Raw genomic sequence first — 25,000 nt, 5'->3', positions numbered from 1 at the left:
ACCCTGGCCATTCTGTGATTCTCTGATTCTTTTGAAGATGGATTTGACTCAAAGGCTTTGTGAACATTCTCCCATGAACTAACTCAGAATGACTCTAAGGTCATTGTTAACATTATAAGGATATCCTGAGACACTCTGTGCTCTACTCTATAAACTACTTCTGTTTTGCTAAGTGAAAATTAGCTTTTTCCCCTTTCATGTTCTTAGGAATGAGTTAGAGAAAGTGACCCAGCCTGAGCTGCTAAAATTGCTCAGTTTTCAATCAGAGCTCTCTCTCTAACTAGTGCATTTCTACGTTGTGTTTGAGCATCCCCCCTTTTTTCTCTGTATAAGGATGGCAGTCTGCGGCCCTTAAATTTCCGAATATGCATGATGTATTTCTGACTGAGGGCTTTTGCTTTTGAAATTTTTAACAAGGCTGAAATATATTCTGTAAAAATACATGTTTATAGAAAATTGTTTGGTAACATCATATTTAGACATTACTTGCTTTTTTCCTCATAGTGGTATTCTTAATTTTGCTTGCTACATGGATTCATGTGAAATGCAATTGGAAAAGCACGATAATAATTTCAGAGCAATACTGCACACACAATTCATTTTTATTATTCATTCTGTTCTCTGTTCACAGGATCTGAAAGTAAAAGCAGCAGAGCAGAAGAGCCTCATTGACTTCATTGAGTCATGTGTGGAAAAAATGCAGCCACAGTTTGAGGATAGTGTGAAATCAGAACCCAGGTACAAAGCAACAAAATCACTCCCCAGATTCAGTTATGTACAACTTCCCAAACCTACAGAAACTTTGCAGGAGCACTGTTTGGAGCAATGTGTGCCTGTAGAAGGAAAATTGCAGGAGCTGGGAGATTTCTACTGTCAGCAGTCTGGAGAAATTGAGTTTCATTTATGTGACAGTTTCCTTGATACTGGGCTGACAGGACTGCATGGAGTCAGTCTTGATATCAGGCAGGACTGATGCCTGCCATAACCTGAAGCAGGCCTAACAGAGGCAAGTTGGGTATCTGTTCCCAGCCATGCATTTGGTTGCACTCTGTTTTGGGGGCAGGTATAATAGAAACTAGTCTTACACCAGCAGTTTTACAAATCTAAGTTTGTTTATTCTACTTTAGTATTTGACATTTTGATAATTTTTTCTTAATACAGCAATGGGGAATCTGATCCAAAAAGCAAGAAGGCTGATCCCACCTTAGCTCCAAAGGACCAAACGGGGAATAAATGGCAGTATTTACAACAAGAGCTTTCCTCAAAGATGAAGTCTCCTCTCTGCCAGCTTGTGGAACCTCAGGTCCGTTTCAATTCAGTAAAGCATTCTTTGTGCAGCCTGTTGGTTTGGGTGAAGATAACTATTAGAGTATCCTCCTTGAGTCATCATATCATGTCTCTTCTTCATCAGATAACTGAAATCTTTGCAAGTGCTTTCTAGAAGAAATTGTTACTGCATACTGCTTTTATGATTGTCTTTTAATTTTACTTTGAGATAAATAATGACTCTGGAGCTGTGACTATGAAGTGTGGGAACACGTAGATGAATTCTGGCAGTTAGAATTCAGACCTGATGTTATCTGCTTAATTCTTTTAAGGAAATTAGGCGAGTTATCCAGCCAGCTCCCAGCTGATTTTTATGGATGTGGATTAAGTCCCAGTTCCTGCAAGTGAGAACATTTTGGTCAGAAGAAACTCCTAGCTTGAATTTTCTTCTATGATTCACCATAACGTTCTTGCATTCTCTTTGACATATTAAAAGTGGATTTTACACTGCCAAAAGAAAGTGCTATGCATTTATTCAGAGCAGACTGCAGAATTTTACTGCTTGGAAAAAGTGTTTTCTTTTGCTAGCAGTTTTGTTCACATTCAATTAGAATGACTAGATTTATTCTCTGAAAGAAGAGTACTGCATAAAATGGAAGAATATTATCAAGTAAAAGGATGAATGTCTACTCTTACTCAGGCACTGCAGTGGGCAGCAGGACTGCCTTAATACAGGCTACAGCCTGTAGCCCCTAACAGAGGGAATCTGAGGCTCTTTTTTTCAGTCATGCTCCAATCAGGGCATAGCCTAACCAATTTATTCTTGACAGCAAAAAGGGAACCCTGCTATCCAAGTGTTTTATATTAATAACTTGACGCTTTTAATGTTTTTTAAAAGGAATGTTATGTAGTTGCCCATAGCCCAGGCATCATTTGAGCTGTTCACATAATTGCAGTATTCTCTTTCTCAATGTCAGATTACAACAAAACTGAACATGCTGCCCCGGGGCGTGTTCCCAAATGCAGGAGCCTCCACCGTGGAAGAGCTGAAAACGTACACTGTGCAGCTGGGAGACCTAAGCCAAGAAGCAAACGTGGTACATGCACAGGTAAAAATAGCATGTTTAAGCATTACCAAAAACACCAGGAAATCTAGACACAATGCAGTGTTTGGGCACTGAGAAACATAGACAATAATCTTAGTATTGCAAATGGGACTCATTGTAGTGTACCTTTTGCAACAGCTGGGGGGTATAATGTACATTCAGCTTAGGATTTTGAGGAGGAAGATTGCAAGTTTCAACCATGATACTGCTGACCTGAATCCAAAGACATGCTAATATGGATAAAGATTGTTCCAGATTGTTCCTCGGGCTCTGTTAAATGAGGTTCCTGTAAATGACTTTAGTAAATATGCAGTATTGAGCTGACGAGGCAAGTTCTGTTGTGCCTGTTCCTGAGTTTAGAAACCTGTAAAACTACGTCCACTCCTAATACACTGAGGGTCACTCTCAATTTTGGCCTTGACAGCTCTGAGTATTGCATGTATATAACTGTCCCATCCAAGACTGTCGTTCAGTATTTCATGAATTGGATTTTATTATTATTAGCTGACTAAACTTCTAACTTTATGCAAGCAAACAAATCTTAGGTGTGCCTTAGGTTAAACTACTGAAAAATTCTGACTTGCCTTTACACAGGAGAATGTGGCAGAGGAAGTTTCTTCCAATTTGGACAAAAAACTGTTTGAGCTACTTCTGGCAATCAGCCGGTGTTTGGATAACATGGAGGAGATGTTAAACACCTCAGTCCTCTCCACCGAAGAGGCAGCTGTGCAGCAGGTTCTTTATGAGGTAACTTTCCTAGAACATCCAGGGGAAGGAAGAACCATGGTGGATTTCTTTTGCAACAAAAATGCGTATGGCCTGACATTTCCTCTCATTTTTGCTAGTATTACATGGGAGTAGCACAATCAAGTTATCTGGGCCTTTTGCCCGTTAACAAACGACCAGCTCGTGTACCACTGTGTTTTACAGGCAGGTCTCCTTTGACAGAGACCATTTTCACTCATGTTATCTTTTTTCTAACTCTTCAGACTCTTTCTGTTGAGCTGCAAAAACTTCACGCTGATCTGAGTGATAAAAAGGATGATCTTTTAAAGTCTATTACCTGCGCTGGTGGGAGCACAGATGTGTTCTGTGAGTGCTTTAACAACTTACAGGCATGGCTGGAGCAGACTCAAGCTGCAACTGCTTCAAGGAGCAATTCAGTGAAAGCTGGGCTGGATCATAATACCAGTTATCAGGTACTGCACTGCCAAATGCACATCTTGTATCACAGCATCTGTTAGACTTCTCAGTGTTAATGCATTCGGGTTACAAATGAGGCATCTATAATGGTCTTTTTTTTTTGGTACTGAACAAACTTGTCTAGGTCTCTCAAGAAACAAATTTATTTTGCTTTTGCAGCGCTGTTTACAGAGCTGACTGCCTTGGAAGCCTTGATCACAGTAGAAAATTTGCATGCAAAGTATAGAAGTAACTTGGGATCCCATTTATGCTGATCTAGAAACTAAACCAAGTTTCTGTGGGGAAGGATTAGGCCAGGGAAGGGTTTGTGTATCCTTTTTTCTGCCTCATGCATTCAAGAGTGATCAGAGTTAGTACAATGCCAAAAGCTCTGTTGTTCTCAGAATATATGTTATGAGACACTGCTTTTTTAGTGCAGTGTCCAGTGCTGCTCTACTTACAGCTATGTGTTGGAGGTTGATTTAACCCTTGGTATTTACCGTTCCTTGAGATTTTGTGCCACAGTAACAGAAAGTGTGCCACAGCCTTGCAAAGTTATGTTTTCCTTTCTGAAAGAAAGGAGAGAAGAACTTGGTCTTTGAAATACATTTTCCAATGTTCAGCAGAGCTCCAGTGGCTCATCATCAAGTCAGCTTATCTCTGTGCTGCTGAATAATAAAATAATTCCTTTGAAGAACACAGTGATGTTGTCTCCAAACAGTAACAGGGCTGATACTGCTATATTTACTCGTGCGGAATCCATTGAGCTCCATCAGTTGTCAGTAATAGACTTATTTTCTCATTTTCAGAAGAGAAGAATTTGTTTCTCTGTAAGTTTCACAGGTCTTTACAGTCACAGAAAATCATTGTGACGGAAAAATCTCATTTTTTTATACACTGACAGGGAATTTCCCTCTCTACATTATTCCTTTGAGCCCAGAATGTGTATGCTTTTTTGTGTGCTAAAGTGAGAAAGTGCTTTTTCTGTAAGAGAGAGTTGTCTTGTTTGCTATGTAATTTTGTCTGCTTGTTACTATACTCTTGTTTGTGATATACTTCTGACGATTGTTACTTTTTCAGAATGAAACCAGGCTGCTTTATGACCAATTAACTGAGAAAAAAGCTACTTTGCAACAATGCTTGAATGCAATTCGTGGACATAATGTTTCTGAGCAGCTTCAGGTAATTTCATTTATGGGAAAAGAAAAGCTAGTGTTTCCAGTTTTCTGTGATTTACTGTTTTATATTTTCAAAAGTTTAAATCTCACTTATGTTTTAAGAATGAGAGAAGGAGTTCTGTATTTATCATCCCTTTTTACCTACTACATCCCAACCCATAGTTGGACTTAATTCCAGTCCTTTTGCTAACTGATGGGGAGGAACCAGTCTCCCCACAACCTCTTAGAACAAATACACCCCAAACCATGGCAGAGAAGAGAAAAAGCTACACAAAGTGCAGCACTCCACACATTATGCCTGCCTAATATTCAAAGCTCTACTTTTTCTTCATGCAAATAGGCCTGCAATGTTTGTATCTGCTCATTCAGGAGGTATAAGCACTACATCACAGTGTGGCATTTGACCAGTTAAGGTTTTCTTCAACCTCTGTAGGGATTAGCAGAGAATTAAAAATGGACAGACTGCATATCCTCCCCAGAATGCTCATCTACTTGCTGCTGGAACAAAAAGGAGTTCCACAGACATTTTTGTTATGGGCTCATAGCCTTGTTTACAGGCTTATTTTCTGCCAAGATGAAAGCCATTTCAGATCCCAAGCAGGGATATTCATATTCAATGAAGCAATCACTCTTAGAAAAAGAACATCAGCAGTTCATAACTTCCCTTTGTTCAGAAAGAACTTGCCTCAATCCATCCTTGACTGAACCTTTCCAATTCATGAGAAAATGGTATTTTCTCAGGCCAGATTCCTTCTAATAATGGCTGTTGAGTTAGTAAACTGAAACATGCTGAATGTCATACTGAGACACAAGACCTGTATTTCCTTCCTGGCTGTGCCATGTGAACCCAGTAAGGTGTGTCATGAACAGTTTTGTCTGTTCATCTCATAAATTTATATTTTGTCTTTAATTTCAGAAAACTGATGCCTGTACTTTGGAACTGCAAAACTTTGAAAACCAAGTGGCAAAACTGAGAGGCTATGGGGAAAGATTCCAGTTACCTGTCACCTTAATTCAGGAAGCTTATAAATTAGAGGTAAGAACACAGTACAGTTTCTACTTATACAGTAAGGTTTGATTTTTCTCCGCAAGGTTTTTTAAGCATCAAAAGGCTGATAGTTATTTTGCAGTCTGGGAATGTACGCTTGGATTTGTAGGATTCATTTATGTATTTCATGAATCACTAAACTTTGTTCACACTGCAGGATGTTTTGGATGACATGTGGGGGATTCTGAAAGCAAAATATGTGGAGCTGAATTCTCCTTCCATCAGTGAGAGCCAATATGAGGACTTACTTTGTGGGTTTGCAGAGCTAGTTGCGATTGGACAGGAGAAGATTGCTCAAGATGCAAAGCAGCTGACAAAAAGCAGAGCAGCTCTACAATCTCACCTGGAAAATCACAAGGTATGGGATTCTCTTCACAGCTCAGCTCCGGTCAGATCAGCATAGCAGGAGCACTGTTTTCTTTAGCAGGTTTTCTTTGAGCGTCATAGAGAAGAGTAATTATCTCGTAGCACACAAGAGGGACTGAAGTTCATGCAGAAAACAATGCAAAGCTTTTAATAACCCAGAATAGGACCCACTACAACAAGAAAGAGAAGTTATTACAACTGCAGTTTTGGCTGTATATTAAGATCAAGATTTCAGTTGTCCCAGTATATAATATGCTGTGACTTACCTCAGAGCATAATGATGTGTGAAGAAAACATGTCCTTCTAATTTTTTATAATTAGATTCATGAAGTTGCTGTCTACCAATTGGGAGCTGAGGCTTTGCTTCTAGCATTCTATGTCCTTGTGATCTGATGGAGGAAACTTAGTCGTAACAGCTTTTTTCAGAAGGGAGGGTAGTTTAGATCCTCCTCTTGTCAGTCCACTGTTCCCTGTTCCCAGGTGCAATGTGTTTGATCCTGAAGATCCTGAAAATACACATGCATCCCCATTGTTCTGCTGCTTGACAAGAAGCCCTGGCCAATGCTAGTCACTGCAAAATATCTCTGTCATGTTAATGCCTTGATTTAACTGCTCCACGTAGCTCAAACTCCCTATAGAATTGCTTCAGGATGCCAAACACTGCAGATCACTACTCTAGAGCCATAAGAATGATGTTTGTCACTTACTCACAAATTACACTTAGCAAAGTAAAATGTTTGGAATGTATTTACAAAGGAAAACAAATATAAAATAGATTTACATTCCGAACTTATACACGTTTATTTACAAAAGTAGAAGGAACTGCAAAACTAATTGTTCCTGCCCTGGCTATCAAGACTTATCAGAATGCTCACACAGTCTAGGATATAGTCCTAAACTGAAATCCTTGTACTAGATATTAGTTCTTGGTGAAGAAGATCTTGATGGAAGAGTATAATTTTAAGTCCTTAAAACATTTTCACAGCGGAAAGTATTTTGTTGAGATTCAGCTGTTTCCCAAGGGCTTGGCTGAGCCATAACTAAATCAAGCTCTTTGTGCCCTTCTCACTTCTTAGGCCTTAGAACTGATCATGCCTGATGATTGGAGTCATCTCCCATCTAGGTTAGAGAAACTGAGTAATGGCTGCCTGGTGACAGCCAGATCCTCCCCTCACACTAAACTCAAGTATTGTTGAAACTTCCATTTTTGTCCTCCAATATCTTTGTATTTCATATGAACCGAAGGTGTAAATGTAGATAATTTTTCTTTATAAATGTATAAATGAAAACAGTACATGCAACTCACCACTGGTTCCTAGTCTGACTGCAGAATTATCAGTAACCCATCTAGGGTTGATGCAGCATTTAGTAGAAGGCTCCTAATCCTGCTTTGATAGTCTCTGCTTTTCACAGTGAGCCCTCTCTCTCTTCTGCATACTCCTGCCCTGAGTGCATGGTTTCTCTTACATGGCAAGATTTAACTTGTTTTTTTCTCAGGACTTTTTCCACAACCTCATGACTCACATGGCTTTCATGCAAGCATTTTCCAAGAAGGTGAATCCCTCTGTCCTGCAAAAGAGAGAGAATTTCTGGACAGGGCTGGTGAATGAAGTCAAATTGCTGGAGCAGAAGGCCAGCCAGTATGGTATACGCTTAGAGAACTTGTTAAAGGTAATGAACCAGAAGAAACCCACGCTAAAAGCTGAAGGGAGAGGGAAAGGGTTCCCCTAGAAGCAACTACCACAATAGTGATTCTTTCTGTAGTAATTGTCCTTTCATATCTCTGTTGAATAGCAACTTGTTCTCTGTGTGGCAGTAAACTGTTTTTTTTTCCTTGAGACACCTTTGGAAGTGGGCATTTCAATCCATTATTCTGATGTGGGTGGGACTGCATGACTTTGTTGCAGTAATTTTGTAATGCCTGGACTGACAGTAGAGCCATTATAGTCATAAAATACTGGTACTATTTTAAAATTAAATACAAAGGTTGTTCTTAAAACACCCTTAGGGAAGTAAAAACTGAAGCATACCTCTTTCAAACTAAATATCTTGAAGATATTCATTGAGTTATTTCATCTGTGTTAAAATCATGTCTCGTGTTAATATTTTCATTTTACTTAAATGCTTACATGTTCTGTTTCATTAACACAAGGGCTGCTTGTGCTAGATTAAGCATTAAGTCTGGTGTAGTGAAAATGCCAATGTGTGTTATATTAATGATGTAATGTTTTTTAGGAATGGACTGAATTTGATGATGAATGTCTAGCATTCAATAAGGAGTTAGAGGCACTTACTTCTACATTGCCATCTGTGAATTTGGTTGAAGAAACAGAAGAAAGATTAATGGAAAGGATTGCACTTCTCCAGGTATTGATGTGTCTGTTTTCTTCTTGAATCTGTAAGGCTGTCAAAAAAAAAAGAAAAAAGATTGGAGTATGAGGAAAAGCCAGTTTGCAGGGCACTATTTCCTTTTTGTTTTTGTCTGTGTGAGTATGTACACTGGAAACTTCTGTGTTACCTTTTATCTCCCATCCGATTCCTGTCTGACCAATGACAATAAAATTCCTTTTGTAGAAAATGGCAAGTAGACTATTGGCTTGTTCCCAACTGCATGCCTGATGGCAGAGCTACACCTTTATTTAGATCATCAAGTCCAGTTTAAAACATCTAAGCTGTTTGAAACGTACAAATACAAGGATATAAAAGCAGCCTTTGTAGTTGTTTTATAAAAATGACAAGTAGAGTTCCATAAGCTTAATGATGTGTCCTCTGAGAGAGATCTGCATTCCTTGCAGGTTTGACCTTTCTTTGTCTTCAGGGGACCTACCCTATTAGAAGTTTGGGAATTGGGCCTACAGAGAGTCCAATTTTATATTTAGACCCATAGACTATAAAGTCAGAAAGAATTACTGTGAATCAGTGTACCTGATTGTATAAAAGAGATGATGGGATGTTCTCAGAAAATTCTGAGCTACAGATATCTTTTGAGATAAATCCACAGTAGGTACTGACAATCACAGTGGCCCTCTGGTGCTTTTGATGCCCATCACAGTCATATTGGAGATACATTATATTTGCATAGCCAGTCATCCTGAAGTTGTTTGGTTTCATTTATTTCTTAAGAGTGAAGGGCTAGTCAAAAACTTAAATCTTCTTTTTCTTTAATGACATCAAAAACAAAGTAGTAAAACTTTATAAGATGTTTTTGGGAGAGGTCCAAGCACTGGAGCTTCACAGTTTCAAGGACAAAGCAAAATAAAATTCTCTGGAACATAATTCCTGTTAGACAAATATCCCTATTAATATTAAATATTCTGTCTGGAGAGGAGTGAGAAACTTACATATCATATATTTGCTCTTTCCTGCGTTCTCACCAGGACCAATCTCCTTCCTGGAATTTCTTTCTTCTTTTCCCTTTTCTCATTTTGACCTTCCAATGATGTGTAGTTATGGCACAGTCATGCTTTGTTTTTATTCAGCTGTCTAGGCAAGCCCAACTGCTCCTATGTCTTTGACTTAATATCTTCTGTTCACTCTCATTCCTCCTGGCCACCATCGTTTCAGTACTTATCCCAACAGCTTCATTCAAACGTCTGGTAACATTTTTCTAATAAGATAGACATAGAGGACCTGCTAAAAACAGGAAGTTAGTAATTTTCTGCTGGCGATGGTCATATATTCAGATGAGGCAGTCAGGTCTTATAGACAGCGTCCATTCATAGCCTGAAGTTTACACACAGTGAAGTACAGATTGCTTCAGAATGGAAAATAAAATACCTGACAGATTGAATGTAAGATTAAGATGTTAGAACAAATGATATGTGTTTTGCTAGTCATGTTTTCGAGTTTTAAAATGTTAATTGTTTTACAAACTTGCCATATTCTAATAGCAAATCAAGAACAATGTTGATGAGAAGCATGCCAGGCTGTACCAGATGGTGAAAGAAGGGAAGAAATTGCTGACTGCTGTGAGCTGTCCAGAAATAACAAATCAGATCGGGAAGCTGGAAGAGCAATGGTTGTCCTTAACCAAAAAAGTTGGCAATGAACTACACAAACTTCAAACATTACTCAAACTCTTAGTCAGGTGAGTTATAACTCAGAAGGCAATTGGAGATACCAGCTTGAAATAACAGTTAGAAACTGTTTTCTGAAATACTGATAGGCAGTTATGAAATGATGTGGTGCCTCTTACTTAAAACTAGAAAAAATATCAGAAAACTGACCCTTTATTACATAGCAGATCTTCTTGCACTTGCTTTGTTTCCCATTTACTTTTGTGGGAACAGTTTTGATGGCTGTCATTGTTAAGTCAGAGTACCTAAGTGAAAGTTAGTTGCATCATGCTGCTACCCATATATTTGAAGTGCTAACAGGTGCTGCAATCATGGTGAGCTAAGTACTTTGACTCACATGAATGCAAGCTAGCCTTTATTCCCAAAGGCAAAGTGCACAACTCCACATGTAAATGATCCCCCTTATAGACACTCAAGACCTGGTTGAAATGCCTCTCTGAAGGGAAAGACTCAAGCATGCTCTGTGCTTTCACATGGCTCTGGCCAACTGTCAGTGCAGCACAGGTGTCAGAATAGCACATGCCTCCTTACACAATGGGCAATTTGGAAGGTGAGAAATACATCCTAGATTTAAATAGGAGACATATGTCTGTGTGTTTTGTTTCCTTCTTTTAGCTACAACAGAGACTCAGAGGAGTTAAGGAAATGGTTGGATTCTGCTGAGCAGAGAATGAAATTTTGGAAGGAACAGTCTCTCAACGTGTCACAAGATCTTCCCACCATCAGGGATAACATGGACAGCTTGTTTGTAAGTCTGATCTCCTACCAGATTGAGATGATACATTATGACTTCTAATGCGAGTGATTCTTTTGAGTGTTTTTTGTATTTACCATGACCCAGAAGCTGCCAGCAAAATATGACACTGAATGACTGCATGCCCCAGAGCTACTCCATTATCTGGATGGAGTACTTTGAGGATTACAGACCACAAAAAAAACTTCCTTTAGATTGCTAGGCCAGCCTGTGTAAAATCAGAATGGGATCCTCTCATAGATAGCTCCCAGTTACAACATATCACAATCCAGCCAAGATCTGTTATGCACGTATAGAATAATAATAGCACAGTTTCTCTCTTGTTCCTGATGCCGAATACCAGATATAGCAGTTCAGCTCAGCTGGTAGGCCTCTTACCAACTGAAGTGAACTCATGGAGCAGGAATGAGATCACTGAGACTGTGGGGTTGGTTCAGCCAAAGTCAGGAAAGAGAAAACCTGTAGAAAAAGCATATTCTAAATTGCATTTCATCTCTTTGCCTGCTCCCTGGTGCTGTACAACTAGCCAGGATTTTCTGCCTTGATGTGAGATCTGACAGTGTTGCACTGTGGAGGTTGGATAGGTAGGTGTGAGCTGGACAGAGATTTGAGAGCTAGGGTTGCTCCCTTGACCTCTGTGTGATTTGGAGATGAGGATATTTCTAATCCCCATGGAGCAAGAGGTAATATCCAGCATTATATCAGGGTGGGCAGAAAAAGGCCTTACATATTGCCAAAATGTGTTGAGTTTAGATTTTCTGAACTTAATGGACTTGCTAGAATCCATTTAAGACAGTTCATTCCATAACTGAAAACCTTGTTTGTCCTCTTTATAAATGTATACTTATCTTCTCCTAAAATTCTCTCATGCACCTCAGACATTCTCTAAGGAAGTTGATGACAAATCTTCCCTGAAGTCTTCTGTGGTGAGCACTGCCAACCAGCTCTTTCATGTAAAGCAGGCTGATACTGCAGGACTTAGGTCATCTTTGGCAAAGTTTGAGCAAAAATGGGGAGAACTGATTACACAGCTCCCAGCTATCCAAGAAAAGTTGCACCAGGTGAGGAGAAACTCTCCTGCTATCTCTCAGTTCGAGCTAAATAATTACTTTAAAATGTTACTGGGATTCAGCTGGATGCTGTATAAGGCCTGCAAAGCAATTCTTTCTTAATTAGCTGTCTGTCTTGCTTTCAGAATATCTCCAACATTATACTACTGTTTAATTATTACAGTGTTTTGCACATATCTGTCATCTTTATGGTTTTATATGACAGTTGGTTACACTTAAAAATAATTTTATTTCAAATTTCTGAGTTCTCTAGCGTTTTTTTTAAATTTAAGTCGTATCTTCTCTGAATCTCAGAGCTCACTGTAAAATTCATAGCTCCATAATTGCAATTATAATATCTGAGCCCTTCTAAAAATACAAGATGTCATCTTCCTTGATATTTCAACAAGTGGAGTGTGGAGGATTCATTATATTTTTTACCCCCAGCTTCAAATGGAAAAACTTTCCTCACGGGAAGCTATTGCTGAACTAATGACTTGGCTGGACCATGTGGAACAACAGCAAGGACATGAAGAACCAATAAATGCACAAAGTAGTGTAGCTCAAGTCAGAAGTCTCCTTCAGAAGTACAAGGTAAATGGAAAACTGAAAGTCCAGGCTTAGCTTGTGACTGTTTTGCTGTCACAAGCATGGAAACAGCCTAAAGACACTGTTATATCCTCACCCTTGCACTCAGGAGGGTTCCCCAAACAGCCTCAAAGGTGCCTTACCATCTTCTGTTACAAAACCTTTTTGCTTCTCTGCCACACAAAACACTGCCTGCCCTGCATACAGCTGCAGCCAGCTGTCCTGTAATCTCCTTCTTCTTATGCAGTCCAGTCTGTCTCACTCTTGCATTTAGACTATAGGATGTGTTGAGCAGGAAAGCTTTGCTTCCTTACAGAGCTAGTCTCTCAATTTGTGCTGTGCTTTAGTCCACCTTTTCACCAAGGAATATCTCATAATTTTGCAGCACTATAGCAAGGACCCATTTAACTGGAGAACTTGGATTTTGAATATAACATTTTATCAGAAGAGAGGACCTGCTAAGAAAGAAGGAGCAGGTCTATGACCCTGCAGAGAGGCTGCAGCAGACTAATGACTGTTTAGATGCTAAAGCTCCAATGACAGAGGCTTATTGCTCCAGTCTCAGGAAGGGTTCACACCATTCTTGTACATCTGCAGATGTCAGGGAGCCCAACCTCAAGGCACAAATCCCTACATAGATGTATTTTTCTCTGGCCTTGCAGAGCTACCAAGCGGTGCTCTGGGCTCACACAGGACAATGTTTCCTAGCCTCTGGTGGCTGCTGTTCTCAGGTGCTTTGATACTGCACATTATGTCACTGGAACTGATCAGATTAAAACTGCTGAACTAATTGTTTTATGCTTTTTTTTTTTTTTTTTGGTTGTTTGTTTTAATTTCTCCAGGAATATGTGATGGAAATGAACTTTAAGCAGTGGATGGTAGATTTTGTGAACCAGTCGCTCTTGCAAATGAGCACTTGTGATGTGGAAAGCAAGCGATATGAAAGGACAGAATTTGCTGAGTGTCTTGGCGAGGTGAACTTGCGGTGGCACAGGCTGCAGGCATCCCTGAACAGAAAGGTTTGATTGCATTTAATTGCTTTCTGTCTCACAACTCTGATCTTGGCAATACCACTGCTCTGTATTTTGCAAATACTCTTTCTCCAAAAACACTACTGAACACAGATTTTTATGTTTACGTTCAAAGCTCTATTTAGAAAAAAAAATACCGTAGTCTCAAATTTTGTCACGGAAGGGGCAGCCCTGTTTCTGCCCACCTCTAGGTTTGTGTAAATTAGAATTTTCTTTAATTTCTTTTAGATACAAGACCTAGAACACCTTTTGGAAGATGCCACCGAAAACGAGAACAAAGCACAGACTTTATGCAACTGGCTGGAAGCACAGAGCGATCGAATGAGATCTTTACAAACCCCAGCAAGTCTAATCTCTGCACAGAACACATTAGATGATTGCAAGGTAAAATACTGTGTAAGTGGGATATTATTGTACAAAATGTACGTAACACTTCACTTAATCCAGCCTGAAGAACTGCACAGATTTGAACAGAAACAAAATGTAAAGGAAATTGCCATTTCCTAGAATACTACAGTGTAATTTTAATTAAAGCATGGTATGTTCAAGCTAGTTATACTGTTAATGTGAACTGTTATTTTATGGGTTTTTTTCCTGCAGCTGAAGATGCATCTGCATCATGTTGTTTCATGGTATTTGGAATGTTGTGCAACAATATTAGAGATTGTATTTTGAGATGCTGTGAAAAGAAATAGTTTTCTCTGTTCAGCACAGTTATGGCAAATGCTATCAATTCCATTAGTTTAAAGGGCTCTCTAGTGGTAATACCTTGGGATCTACACAGCCTCATTTGGTGTAACAGTAAGACTATACAAGTGCTCTAAAGTATAATCTTTCTGTGCGACCCTCAAGAATCTGGATGTATTTTAGTTTTGTTGCATTTATCTAGGCCTGAGCTCCGTCATAATTGGAGCAGATGTAGCCAGCTAATAACTAGATCCTATTACTCTGACAGTCTGTTGTTTTCATTCAATACTGTTCTATTTTTTTTTGCACAAAATATTTCTTCTTTAATTGCCATAGTTACATGTCTCTATCTCACAGTAGGCTGCTGTTATTCCCTGGAATATTCTGTTATACACAGAGTTACTTGTCTCTGTGAAGCACTCTAAAATATATTGGAGGGTCAGAATGAGAGAAAGACAGGGTACCTTTGGCTAAAATACTGCCCTCTTCACAGCAAGATACAGTGCTTGGATGCAGGTGGCTAAAATGTTTCATTAAAATTAGTTGCTCAAGAAAAACCAGATCAAAATTTGATAAGTTTTAGGGACAGAAGGCTGAGGAAAGAAAGGTCATGACTTTAAGTGTAGCTTTACAGGGAATTGTTATGGCCCACTGTGCGTGTAAAGATTTATAATTGTTGTGTAAGGAACATCTGTATTAAGATGAAGTCTTTCTGCATCTGGAGAGCTACAAAGAGGCCCACATGGTGGCTGAGGAATTAGCTCTTGATGATCTCTTCCCAGACATGATGTCCATACTGACACTAAAGATTCTGGTTCTACCTGCTGAAGACTGCCTAAGCAACTGCTGTCATTTTGAATTCCTACAGACAACTGTTCAGTACTGGGGCTAAAATGGTGGTCAAAGAAGACTGGTTTTAAAAAGCAGTATTTATCTAAGCTCTTTACACAGAAAAGTTTTTCTATGCTGTCCTTAATAGATCTTATTTATCATTATTGTTACAGATTTTACTTCCTTCTCTCTCTCCTGTTTCTCATTTAGGACCTAGAAAATCAGCTTGCAATTAAATCCAAAATGCTCAATGAGCTGAAGCAGAGTATGTCTTTGAATGGTGGTACAGAACAAACCCCAGAGGTGTTGTCTTTCAGAATAGCTGACCTATGTGAAATGAAGGACAGTGTTGTCAGCCAGGTAAATGATTTGATCGCATTTCAGAATTCCTCCAGCACATATACTTTCCACTGTTGTTATTAATTTTCTTTATGAAGTATCAGAAGCTGGTACAAAACAAACAAACAAAAACCCCACAGAGTATTTTTAATCTTAACCTTCTAAGAACTTCCATTTCAGTCTGTCCCATATCAGAAATTAACCTGTTTCCAAAATTAAGAAAGAAAAAAAGTCTGATGTCAAAGCAGGGGGAGGAGGGACAGAGACCCATCTGCAGTTTAAGAAAATAAAGAAATGGCATGAATATTTTTCTGTTATCTTATGCTTTCTTACTTGATCTGCTTCTCTAATTTGTACTCTGGTCTTTGTCTGGAATATGCTCTATTTGCACTGGAGTTTTTCTGCCTCCCAGCTGCTCTTTCCTCTTCATGACTGGGTGGCTTCCACTGTCTTCAAACTCTACGTAATCCTCAGTTGCTTCAAGGAAAAACAGGCAGATTAGTTTTCCATGCAAACTGACTCCAAGACAGTCTGCATATGTAGTTATATTAGCTTTATACTTGAAACTGATCTTTCTTACTGGGTATAACTGATAGATACAAAAGATCTAATAATAGCTACAGCTAAGGGTTTTAATTTGTGATAATAAGTAGCCATATATTGGTGAGGATTATGTGTGATCCAGTAATTCTGCTTATAGATAAGATTCCTTTATACTTTTTATTACACGTGCTCTGATTTCATTCCTCAAAACTTTGGGAAACTTGAATCCTTTTACTTGAACTCTTCCTTTTGAGATGTCAGTCCAGGATGAGGCTGCTTAATGTTTTAAGGTTATGTGGTTGATTCTCATCTAGAAAACAGATTTGTGTGTATGTGCATGATAAAAAAGGAAAGTTCTTCATTTCGGTGTGGAGCTGAGGTTTGAATTTGGCAGGATTAGCAGCCTAGTGATGATTCTAATTACAATCACTGTTGGTCATGTTAATTTTGGTATTTTATGACTTAAGAATGGAACTTAGAAACGGCAGCTTGTTACATCCTAGTTGTTTGCACGAGCAATGAAACACAAAGTGCATCTTCTTCCTGTGTACGAGTGGCCTCAGCAGGAGCCTGGCTGTGACTTCAAATACATGGCTAAGGAGGTGTACTACCTTGCTTGTACTATCTGTAGTTTGATCTTGAGACTGTGAGTCTGTGGCCCAGAGACATTTCATGAGTATGATGTCTTTCTGTCTTCTTTGTGTGGGTAGTGATTTGCTGCAGGCTACAAAAAGCAATTAGAGATTCTTCCCACCTACGCCATGATTCAAATGAGAATAATGTTGATTAATCCATTTACTCCTGTGTGCCTGGAACTGTGATACTATGATATGGCGATTCACGCAGTCTATTTAGTGTGCACTATGGTTTGGAAAAGCTTTCATCTTCCATTAAGTGGATGCATAGCTGGAACTGAAATCTGTCACCTGAACAGGTTCCATGGAAACATGCTTTTTGCCTTGCCCAAGCATCTGGTACTGGCATGAGTGAAAGCAGATACTGAACTAGATTAATGTTTCATCTAACCCAGGACATACACTGTGTGCTTACCTGAAACTGAAGGGTAAAAATGATAAGTCACACTGAAGGAGTGTGGAAACTTGCTTGCCTCAGTACAGGGCTACAAGATTGCAATAATGAAAGAAGCAAAGAAAAATGAGAAGGAAATCTCTCATCTGATTGCACGTGAGAATCCCATAGTTCCTAGACAGTATCTTTGGCAGGCTGTATAGTTAAGAGATTGTAACACAAGTGGTTTGTTTGTAGGTTGCACAGCTGAAGGTCTCAATGCAGTCAATATTGGAGCAGTGGAAAGTATATGATGACATTTATGCAGAAGTCAGCCTGCTGATGACAAGATATTTGTACTGCATAGACCAGTGCAAGCCCTCTGTGCCATCACTGGAAGCTTTGAAAAACCAGGTCAAAACTCTCCAGGTAAATCTACGAATGAAGTTGCCTTAATTCTGTGCTTACTTCTGTGCCTTTAAACAAACTTCACTGAGGAAGAACCACACATTTTTCTCTCAAGCAGCTTCCTCTTTACTATAGTGCCTCAGAAGTCGGTGGATTTTTTTTTTTTTTACTCATTTATTCTTTATTCACCAGAGACACTAAGGCTTGTTTCTAGATTTCTCACTTTAAACTTCACATTCACTAAAGAAATGAAAGATGTTGGCTCTTGGCTCATTGGCTAAAATGGAATTTACCCTTTCACTTGCATTTCCCAGGAAGATGACGTGCCACCAGGCTTCAGCTGGAGGAGATACTGTGCACCAGGTGCAAGAGAAAGTTGGGCAAGGAGCCGTGTGTTTAGATTTGTGGGTTGTCCTGCTGCTGTTCCAGAAGCTGAGTTCTTACAGTGGGCATTCTGACTGGCCTTCGGTCTGACTGCTTTAAAAAGATATGGCTAAAATCTTACCTGTCTTTACACCTGTGTCAGAATACCTCTTTTGGCTCATCTTCGAGTTACATCAGCAGTGGTACAGGTCAGACTGAGATGGTAATTCCTGGGCACATCTCAGCAATAATGTTTGCTTAAACACTTCCACTCTCACCCAGGAACAAATAATAAATAAGAGGAACTGGGGACCTTCTTACCTCTTTCCTTACTTCACCTTATTCATTTTTAATCTGGATCATTTCCCGATGTAATCCATGGCAGGGTTCTGCAATCACCTGTGTCAGGAGGAGAGGAATACAGTGGAGATGGAGACATGAGTTACTGAGCCAACTTTACCACTAACAGAAATTTCCATGGAACAGCAGCCAAAAAATAAGACATTCTGATTTCTAGTGTATTAATTTTGTAACTGCAAAGCTATGGGTTTTCACTTCAGTTTAAAATAAGCTGACTGAAGAATTTTTTCACTTCAACCCTTTCTCTTTTAATTTCTTAATTTTTAGGATCACACATTACATTTTTTGCAAACTTTTTGATCTGTGCTGCAGGTGTGTAGCGTTATTGCTACTGTATTCCTTCTGATCTATGGTGGAAGCTATGCATCCATCACTGATCTTCACAACTCATTTCAATAATCTGTTTTGCAGTCTCTTCAGGATGAGTTGGAGAACAGTGAAGAAAGTTGGGCCAAGCTCCAGGTAGCTGCCAATAATCTGAAGAAGAACTGCTCCCCATCCTTTGCAGAGATTATCGACCAGAAGTGCACAGAGGCACACACCAGGTATGCATACAAAAAAGAGCCATATTTGTTACTATTAAATAAAATTGCTGAGGTAGGATTTCAACGTATGTCACATTTCTAAATCTGTTAGCAATGCTTAGCTGTCTCAGGTACCCTTGTGAAGAGTGGCTGGTGCTACCTGTTTTGTGATGGATCACAGAGCACAAAACGATGCTGCGTCAACTGGCTTTCAGTAACCCAGCTGTGAATGCAAAGAAATTCCCCTAGGACTCCTATACCAAATCATATTCTGATTCATGAGGTGCATCTCCAAGCAAAATGCTCTTATCATAATTTGATACGTTGGCAGGTGGAGCTCAGTAAATGAAGACATCACTGATCAGCTGCGGACAGCGCAAGCAACGCTTCAGCTCTGGGAGCCCTATGATAGTTTATGTACTGAGGCAGCAGCCAAGTTACAGCAGCATGAAGAGCAGTGCACTCAGCTCTTGGATGCCCGCATGCCTGAAGATAATATGATAGAAACCCTGAAACAGAGGATACAGGATGTAAAGGTACATGAATAAGTTTCTGCTGCCTTATACAAACCAGGATTTATTTACAAAAAAAACCCCAAAGCATCAAATCTAATGAACGCCTTCTTTTTCCCCTCCACCCTTGCACCAAAAAAATAATCCAGTCAGTAGAAAACATGAAATCCGATTTTTCATATTAACAGAAACTTTACTTTCCTTCAAATACTTTGACCAGGGAGCAAAGAGGAGCAATAATATTTAGTCTCTGTCCCTTTCTGCTCTATACGAAAAATCACGCCTATGCTGGAAAGGATCATTAAACCAAAGATGATTTACTTTAAGCAGCACAGCTTGGGAGGAGAGATAATATCTACTAGATTGTTAGCTGTCAAAAAAAAAAAAAGACCAGTTTTCCAGAATACAGGACCGTCTTGAGATCTTCTACAGTTGTCTTTAACTTGGTTTTATTTGATTTTGGTCCTTTTTTTGGCCTGGTCTGATAAGTTCACAGATTTCTGAGTTCATTATATTATTCCAGACACTGCTAACTTTAGGTAAATGAGATTTCATACTGAGACCACAGAGTACATTTGACTCTTTCAGGAGGCAAACTGTCATTAGGTTCTGACATTTTTGGTTTCTTCAAAATGCAATAAAGACATACAATAATCCTTATTTCAGAACAGAGCAGTGATTTGTCACACTTTATGAAACTTTATCCACATACTGGAAGAAGTTCAAAGTCTCCTATTTTGCATGTAACCAACTGAGAAATTTTCTGTGAAGGGAAAGAGAGCTCATGTGTTTCTTACCATGTCAGAAATAACTAACAGTGGCAAAACTTAGAACAAAGCATTTTAACTTCTTTCTGATCTGTTAATAGCTGTGACATGTGCATTTGTAAACAAGGTAGCAAAGAGGCATCACATTTTCTGGAAATTTTTTGAAAGATTTTTGCACCTACTAAGCATGGCATAACCAGTAGTTTGCCAGTAACTCTGTGGGTCCTGTTCTAGTTTGCATGAATAGGACACATACAATTTATTGTATTTTGCAAAATGAATGATGAATTGGAAGAATGGGAAACAGTGACATGTCGTGTTACATGTATGTGAAATTACATGTGCATTTTAAGTTGTATTTCAATCTCTCTAATTTTATCCTGTAGTAGATATTACCACAGTAAACACAGGTATAGTCCAATACACAGTGTAAGAAATCAGAATGGGTTTTCTCATGTGACAAGGGATAGGACAAGAGGAAATGGCCTCAAGTTGCACAGTAGAGGTTCAGATTAGATGTCAGGAAGAATTTATTTGTGGAAAAGGAGTTTAGTCGTTGGAATAGGGAAGTGATGGAGTTGCCATGCCTGGAGGTATTTAAAAGATGTGTGGCTATAGCAGTTACAAACATTTTAATGGTGGACATGGTAGTGTTAAGCAGTAGATGGACTTGATGATCATATGGGTCTTTTCTGACCTAAATGGTTCTATGATTTCAAATTATTAAATTGCTAAAGCAGTAGCTTACAATATGATCCATTCCAAAGACAGAGGCAAGGATCTAAGAGCCATTTTCCTTTTAAAGGAAGCATGTCTGTTCTTTACCATCAATCAAAAGCCTTTCTTTGATACATTAAAGACAATATACAGTGGCAAATTCCAGGGAGACACATGGCTAAAAGTGAATGAAACTTGTAGTAATTGGTATGTTTCACTATTACTTCTTGCTATTCCTTGTCCAGGTGTCAAGTTTGTAACCGTGAAATTTCTCAATTTTAATATGAGCCAGTTTCTCCATCTGTTAGTGTAAATCTGGTCTGTAGAAATGGATATGCTAATTTCTCTCCCTCATCTGTTCTGTAAAAATAGTAAAGCCCACTGCCTGCACTGATGTTCCATTGAACTTTGAACAGTGCCTTTCCCAGCACTAGAGTCAGTGGGTGCAATTCCTATAATCCTCTGAGTGAAAGTCTGAATTTGGCTCACAGAGGAGATCAACCAAAAGAGCTTAGTTACAGCAACAAAAGATACTAAATGAAAATGGCACATGAATGAAGATCTGATTCATTTGCTGACCTTTTCTTTTTTAATTTCCTCTTCTCTCATCAGAATTTACAGAATGGTCTTCAGAACATAGTGGGATGCCGCTCCCAAATTTCTGAGTTGGCTGATCAGATAAAACAGCAGGCTGGGACAGCTGCACAAGCCGTTCTGTTGGAGAAGCTGCAGCCATTGCAGAGAGCATCCTATTTGGAAAAGATGTTGCAGAGGAAGTTAGATGAATTGGAGGTACTTTAATGAATAGAAAATTAGTTGTCAGAGTGTGTTAACTTCTTCACTGGAGTCCTGTATTCCATGAATGGAAATGAAACCAAAACAATAAATTAAAACTCAGGTTTTATAGAAAATAAAACTCGATGGTATGGTCAACTAGGTAAGGAAATAACACTTGAAGCCAAAAGGACAGATGAAGGAAGGGTTTCAGCCTCTTATCTACTTGTATTGCTATAACAAGCCTTTGTAAGTGGACCCTCAGTTGACTACAAGTCAGAAAACTTTTTTTGTTATGAACTTTAAACTAAGTTGTAAACATTCTCAGCTCTGCTTGGAACAATCCTAAAGGCTTCAGTTTGCCTCAAAAAGAATGAAAACAATGTACCTAAAACCAATCCAGATCTACAAGAAGGTATTCCAGGTGCCCACATTTCTTCCAGATATTTAAGAATTTCTCAAGAATTAGAGATTCTGTTTCTTGACATTGGCTTTCGCTTAAATTTTGCACTTACCTAGTGCAAACAATGAATTTCACTCAGTGAGTTATAAATACATTGGAAGTTGGATTGAACATCTCTTTGTCTTCCTGATAGTATTGGTTAATGCTTCTTTTTGTATAGCAAATATATATTATTAAACCAGCTCATAATTAATGTAAATCTGCAATGTTCGTTGTAGTTCAATCTTTTACAACTGGAGGATTTTAAGAACTGTCTTGAAACTCTGGAAGGTCATGTCAAGAATTGCACAGATGCCTTTGATAGTCTCCATCTAGAGGGAGAAACAGACAACTCAGAACTGCTCATGGTATGTTCAATTTCCTGAGTAAAAAAGATGAATAATCAGGATTTAAGAGTCCCAATTAAGGAATTATATGTTCTAAGTATCATAGCTTTGTCACTTCCAATAGAGTAACTGTAATCTTATCCCAAAAAATTATTAAAATACATAAAAATCAGGTATGTGTCACAAGAAAAATGGATTGTGTGAAGGAGAGGAAATTCACATGGATTTGGAGTTGATGGGAGATCCTTTTTCCCAACTTTATTCTGCAGTGACCTAGTCTTTGTACCATACATATAGGGTACAGAGTTAATCTGCAAGTGCCAGCACATGTGTATCTGCTCAGTACTATCGAGAAAGTTGGTCTCCTGTAAGGAAACTGACCTGTTTGTTTCCTATAAACTGTGAGGTTGACATAAAAATGTGGTCTCTTGGGTTAGCATTTTGATTGCAATTAAATTCCCTTTTATTTCCAGAATCACACTCTAGAGCTTGCTGCCCTTTCTCCAAGCATAGAGAGTTTGAATGAGGCAAGCATTAAGCTGCCCGTCAGTGACTTCATCTTAAAGAAGATGCAGAGCCTGACTCGGCAGTGGAGTCAGAAGACAGCAACTGCTTTGGAACACTGCAGGTATGAAAGGCAAACAAAAAAAGTCGTTATTAACTGTTTTCTTTTCTTTGAGGAAAATGAATTAAAGCATGGGAAGTATTTCTAGCTTTTCACAGCTTTCTCAGGGGGTTTCTACATTGGATTTCTACCCTTCCAACTTACTCCAGAGTATTTCTATGGTTCTACGGTTCTCTGATTTAGTGGCTAGTTCTGTTCCAAGTCACTTGAAGCAAAAACATAAATGGCATTAAGTGAAGAAAGGTAGAAAAGTGCCAAGCAAAACACTACTGTGTTAGCATTAGTAACGGTCACGTTAAAACATATGCAAACATATGCAGGAAACTAACCACCAGCAAAATAGTTCTCGAAGATTTCTTTTGTTTTACAGTGTGCTTGAGGGAACTCAAACTGATGAAAAGAAATTCCTTCAGAAATGTGAAAACTGGATGAAATTCCTAGAAAAAATGAAAGAGGCCCTGAAGACTGATGTTCCAGGACGATTTGAAGAACTGCAAGAACAACAGAGAGTCTATGAGGTAAAGCAAACTCTAAAAATCAAAATATCGTGAATGATGAAAGTGATAGGAAATCCTTGGAAAATACCGTTCCTTTCAAATTTAGATCTGTATGGAGTTTTACAGAGCATTTGATTCCTTTGAAATGTGACTTTGTACTTATCCTGAGAAAAGCTCTGAAATGGGAAAATTTTAAAATGAATGGATCGCTTTCTGCATGGGTCAGAGCTTTAAGAGTGTATCCCTGTGGTGCATTGCGGAAGCCCTAGCTTTTGCCAGCTCTGAGCTTGGTTGCCTGTCTGCCTGTCTGCTCCCACAATGCTGGAGCCCACGGTCCATGGCAACTTGCTAGGCACTTTGCTGAGGATTTAGCAGGAACCTCACCAGTTCCTGGGCGAAGTACATTTTAAAGAGAATATCTTTATGGCAGATTTCTTTTCTGACCAGCTTGTAGGTTTTGGTGGAAATCTGTTTTCAAACATTTGCTGTTGTTAGAAAGAGGGATACCCTTCACACCTGTATGATCAGTCTTTCAGAGGGGATGGGTACCATGCATGTGGATGCAATTCTAAGTGATGTGTCCTGTAGACTTTGTCCTAGTGGAAGGGAAATGGAAAAATAAACAAAATACTGGTAAAAAGTCACGTGGTAAAAGTTTAGTGTCAGGAACTCTTAGAGCGAGCTTTGTGCTACTGCAGTAGGCAAGAGCTTCACAGTACCCCAAGGAACTGATGTTAATTCCACACGGCATAAAGTCTCTGCGTGTTAATGATATTCACTGGGATCAAGTAGGAATTCTTTGCTCCCTCTTATGCTTCTTCAAATCAGTTCACTTGTTGCAAAAAAACAAGTATAGAAAGGATGAATTCAGCCTTGTGTCTCTTTTTTATACCTTTCCTATATTTTTCAGTCTACTTTGCATTTCTCTTGAATGAATCCAGCAAACATCAGCTCCTTTTGGGTTACCACATAGATGCATATTCCTCCTGGTATTACAAAAGTGTGGAATCTTTTAGGGTGCATATGATAATAGCACTTGAAGATACTTTTGGCGTTTAAAATTTTATTGCTGTCACTGCAGAGGAGCAGAACCAGCTTTCACAGCAGAGATTGTTGAATGAATAGTTAAAACTGTTGTTCTTATGGTATTTTCAGATGCTGCAAACTGAGATTTCCATAAATCAGCAGACATTTAATTCTATCATAGCAAAAGTTCTACTGTTCCTGGAATCTGGAGAAGCAGAAAAAAGGTAATACATTTGTTTTTCTCCTGAAGATCTTGCTAATTCAACAAATAGGTTCTCCTCTTTGCGTTCAGGATTGGACACAAACTCAAATTGCTGACCAGATTTGCTCTTTAAATAATCTCCTGGCGCGTTTTGCGAAAGTGTGAAGAGCTGCAAACAGAAACACATGTGCTCAAACTCCACTTTTAATAGTAACTGGATGTTCTGCCAAATAAGATTAGTTAATTTGTCCTATACATGAAGTTTCCTTGTCTGCTGCTGCTTCCCTGCAGTTGTTTGAACAGTGTGGTGGAGAGGCCAAATTCTTGCAGAGGGTAATGAGAATGCTGCATATAGATGTCCCTTTCTCTCTTCCCAGACCTCTC

The 25,000-nt window shown here is 38.9% G+C and overlaps 1 protein-coding gene across 9 annotated transcripts in view; it reads left to right on the top strand.

The window, feature by feature from the left end:
- SYNE2 (spectrin repeat containing nuclear envelope protein 2) overlaps positions 1–25,000 on the top strand; it is a 174,777-nt gene that overhangs the window by 109,304 nt on the left and 40,473 nt on the right. For 7 of the 9 annotated variants that reach the window (XM_085225782.1, XM_085225787.1, XM_085225786.1 and 4 more), the window contains 25 exons: positions 632–738; positions 1,162–1,303; positions 2,244–2,375; positions 2,967–3,119; positions 3,362–3,571; positions 4,635–4,736; positions 5,649–5,768; positions 5,938–6,138; positions 7,644–7,817; positions 8,382–8,513; positions 10,037–10,233; positions 10,838–10,970; positions 11,855–12,037; positions 12,473–12,619; positions 13,456–13,632; positions 13,873–14,040; positions 15,373–15,522; positions 17,311–17,481; positions 18,595–18,728; positions 19,039–19,243; positions 21,316–21,495; positions 22,159–22,287; positions 22,740–22,894; positions 23,262–23,409; positions 24,544–24,638. In XM_085225782.1, the coding sequence (XP_085081908.1) occupies positions 632–738; positions 1,162–1,303; positions 2,244–2,375; positions 2,967–3,119; positions 3,362–3,571; positions 4,635–4,736; positions 5,649–5,768; positions 5,938–6,138; positions 7,644–7,817; positions 8,382–8,513; positions 10,037–10,233; positions 10,838–10,970; positions 11,855–12,037; positions 12,473–12,619; positions 13,456–13,632; positions 13,873–14,040; positions 15,373–15,522; positions 17,311–17,481; positions 18,595–18,728; positions 19,039–19,243; positions 21,316–21,495; positions 22,159–22,287; positions 22,740–22,894; positions 23,262–23,409; positions 24,544–24,638 (3,845 nt within the window). The remainder of the gene's footprint in view (positions 1–631; positions 739–1,161; positions 1,304–2,243; positions 2,376–2,966; positions 3,120–3,361; positions 3,572–4,634; positions 4,737–5,648; positions 5,769–5,937; positions 6,139–7,643; positions 7,818–8,381; positions 8,514–10,036; positions 10,234–10,837; positions 10,971–11,854; positions 12,038–12,472; positions 12,620–13,455; positions 13,633–13,872; positions 14,041–15,372; positions 15,523–17,310; positions 17,482–18,594; positions 18,729–19,038; positions 19,244–21,315; positions 21,496–22,158; positions 22,288–22,739; positions 22,895–23,261; positions 23,410–24,543; positions 24,639–25,000) is intronic. The other 2 variants (XM_085225784.1, XM_085225781.1) reach the window with 1 other exon arrangement.

This window comes from Meleagris gallopavo, chromosome 5, assembly GCF_905368555.1.
Source record: "Meleagris gallopavo chromosome 5, MGAL_WU_HG_1.1, whole genome shotgun sequence".
Lineage (NCBI taxonomy): Eukaryota > Metazoa > Chordata > Aves > Galliformes > Phasianidae > Meleagris > Meleagris gallopavo.
This window is presented reverse-complemented; position numbering and strand designations above follow the sequence as displayed.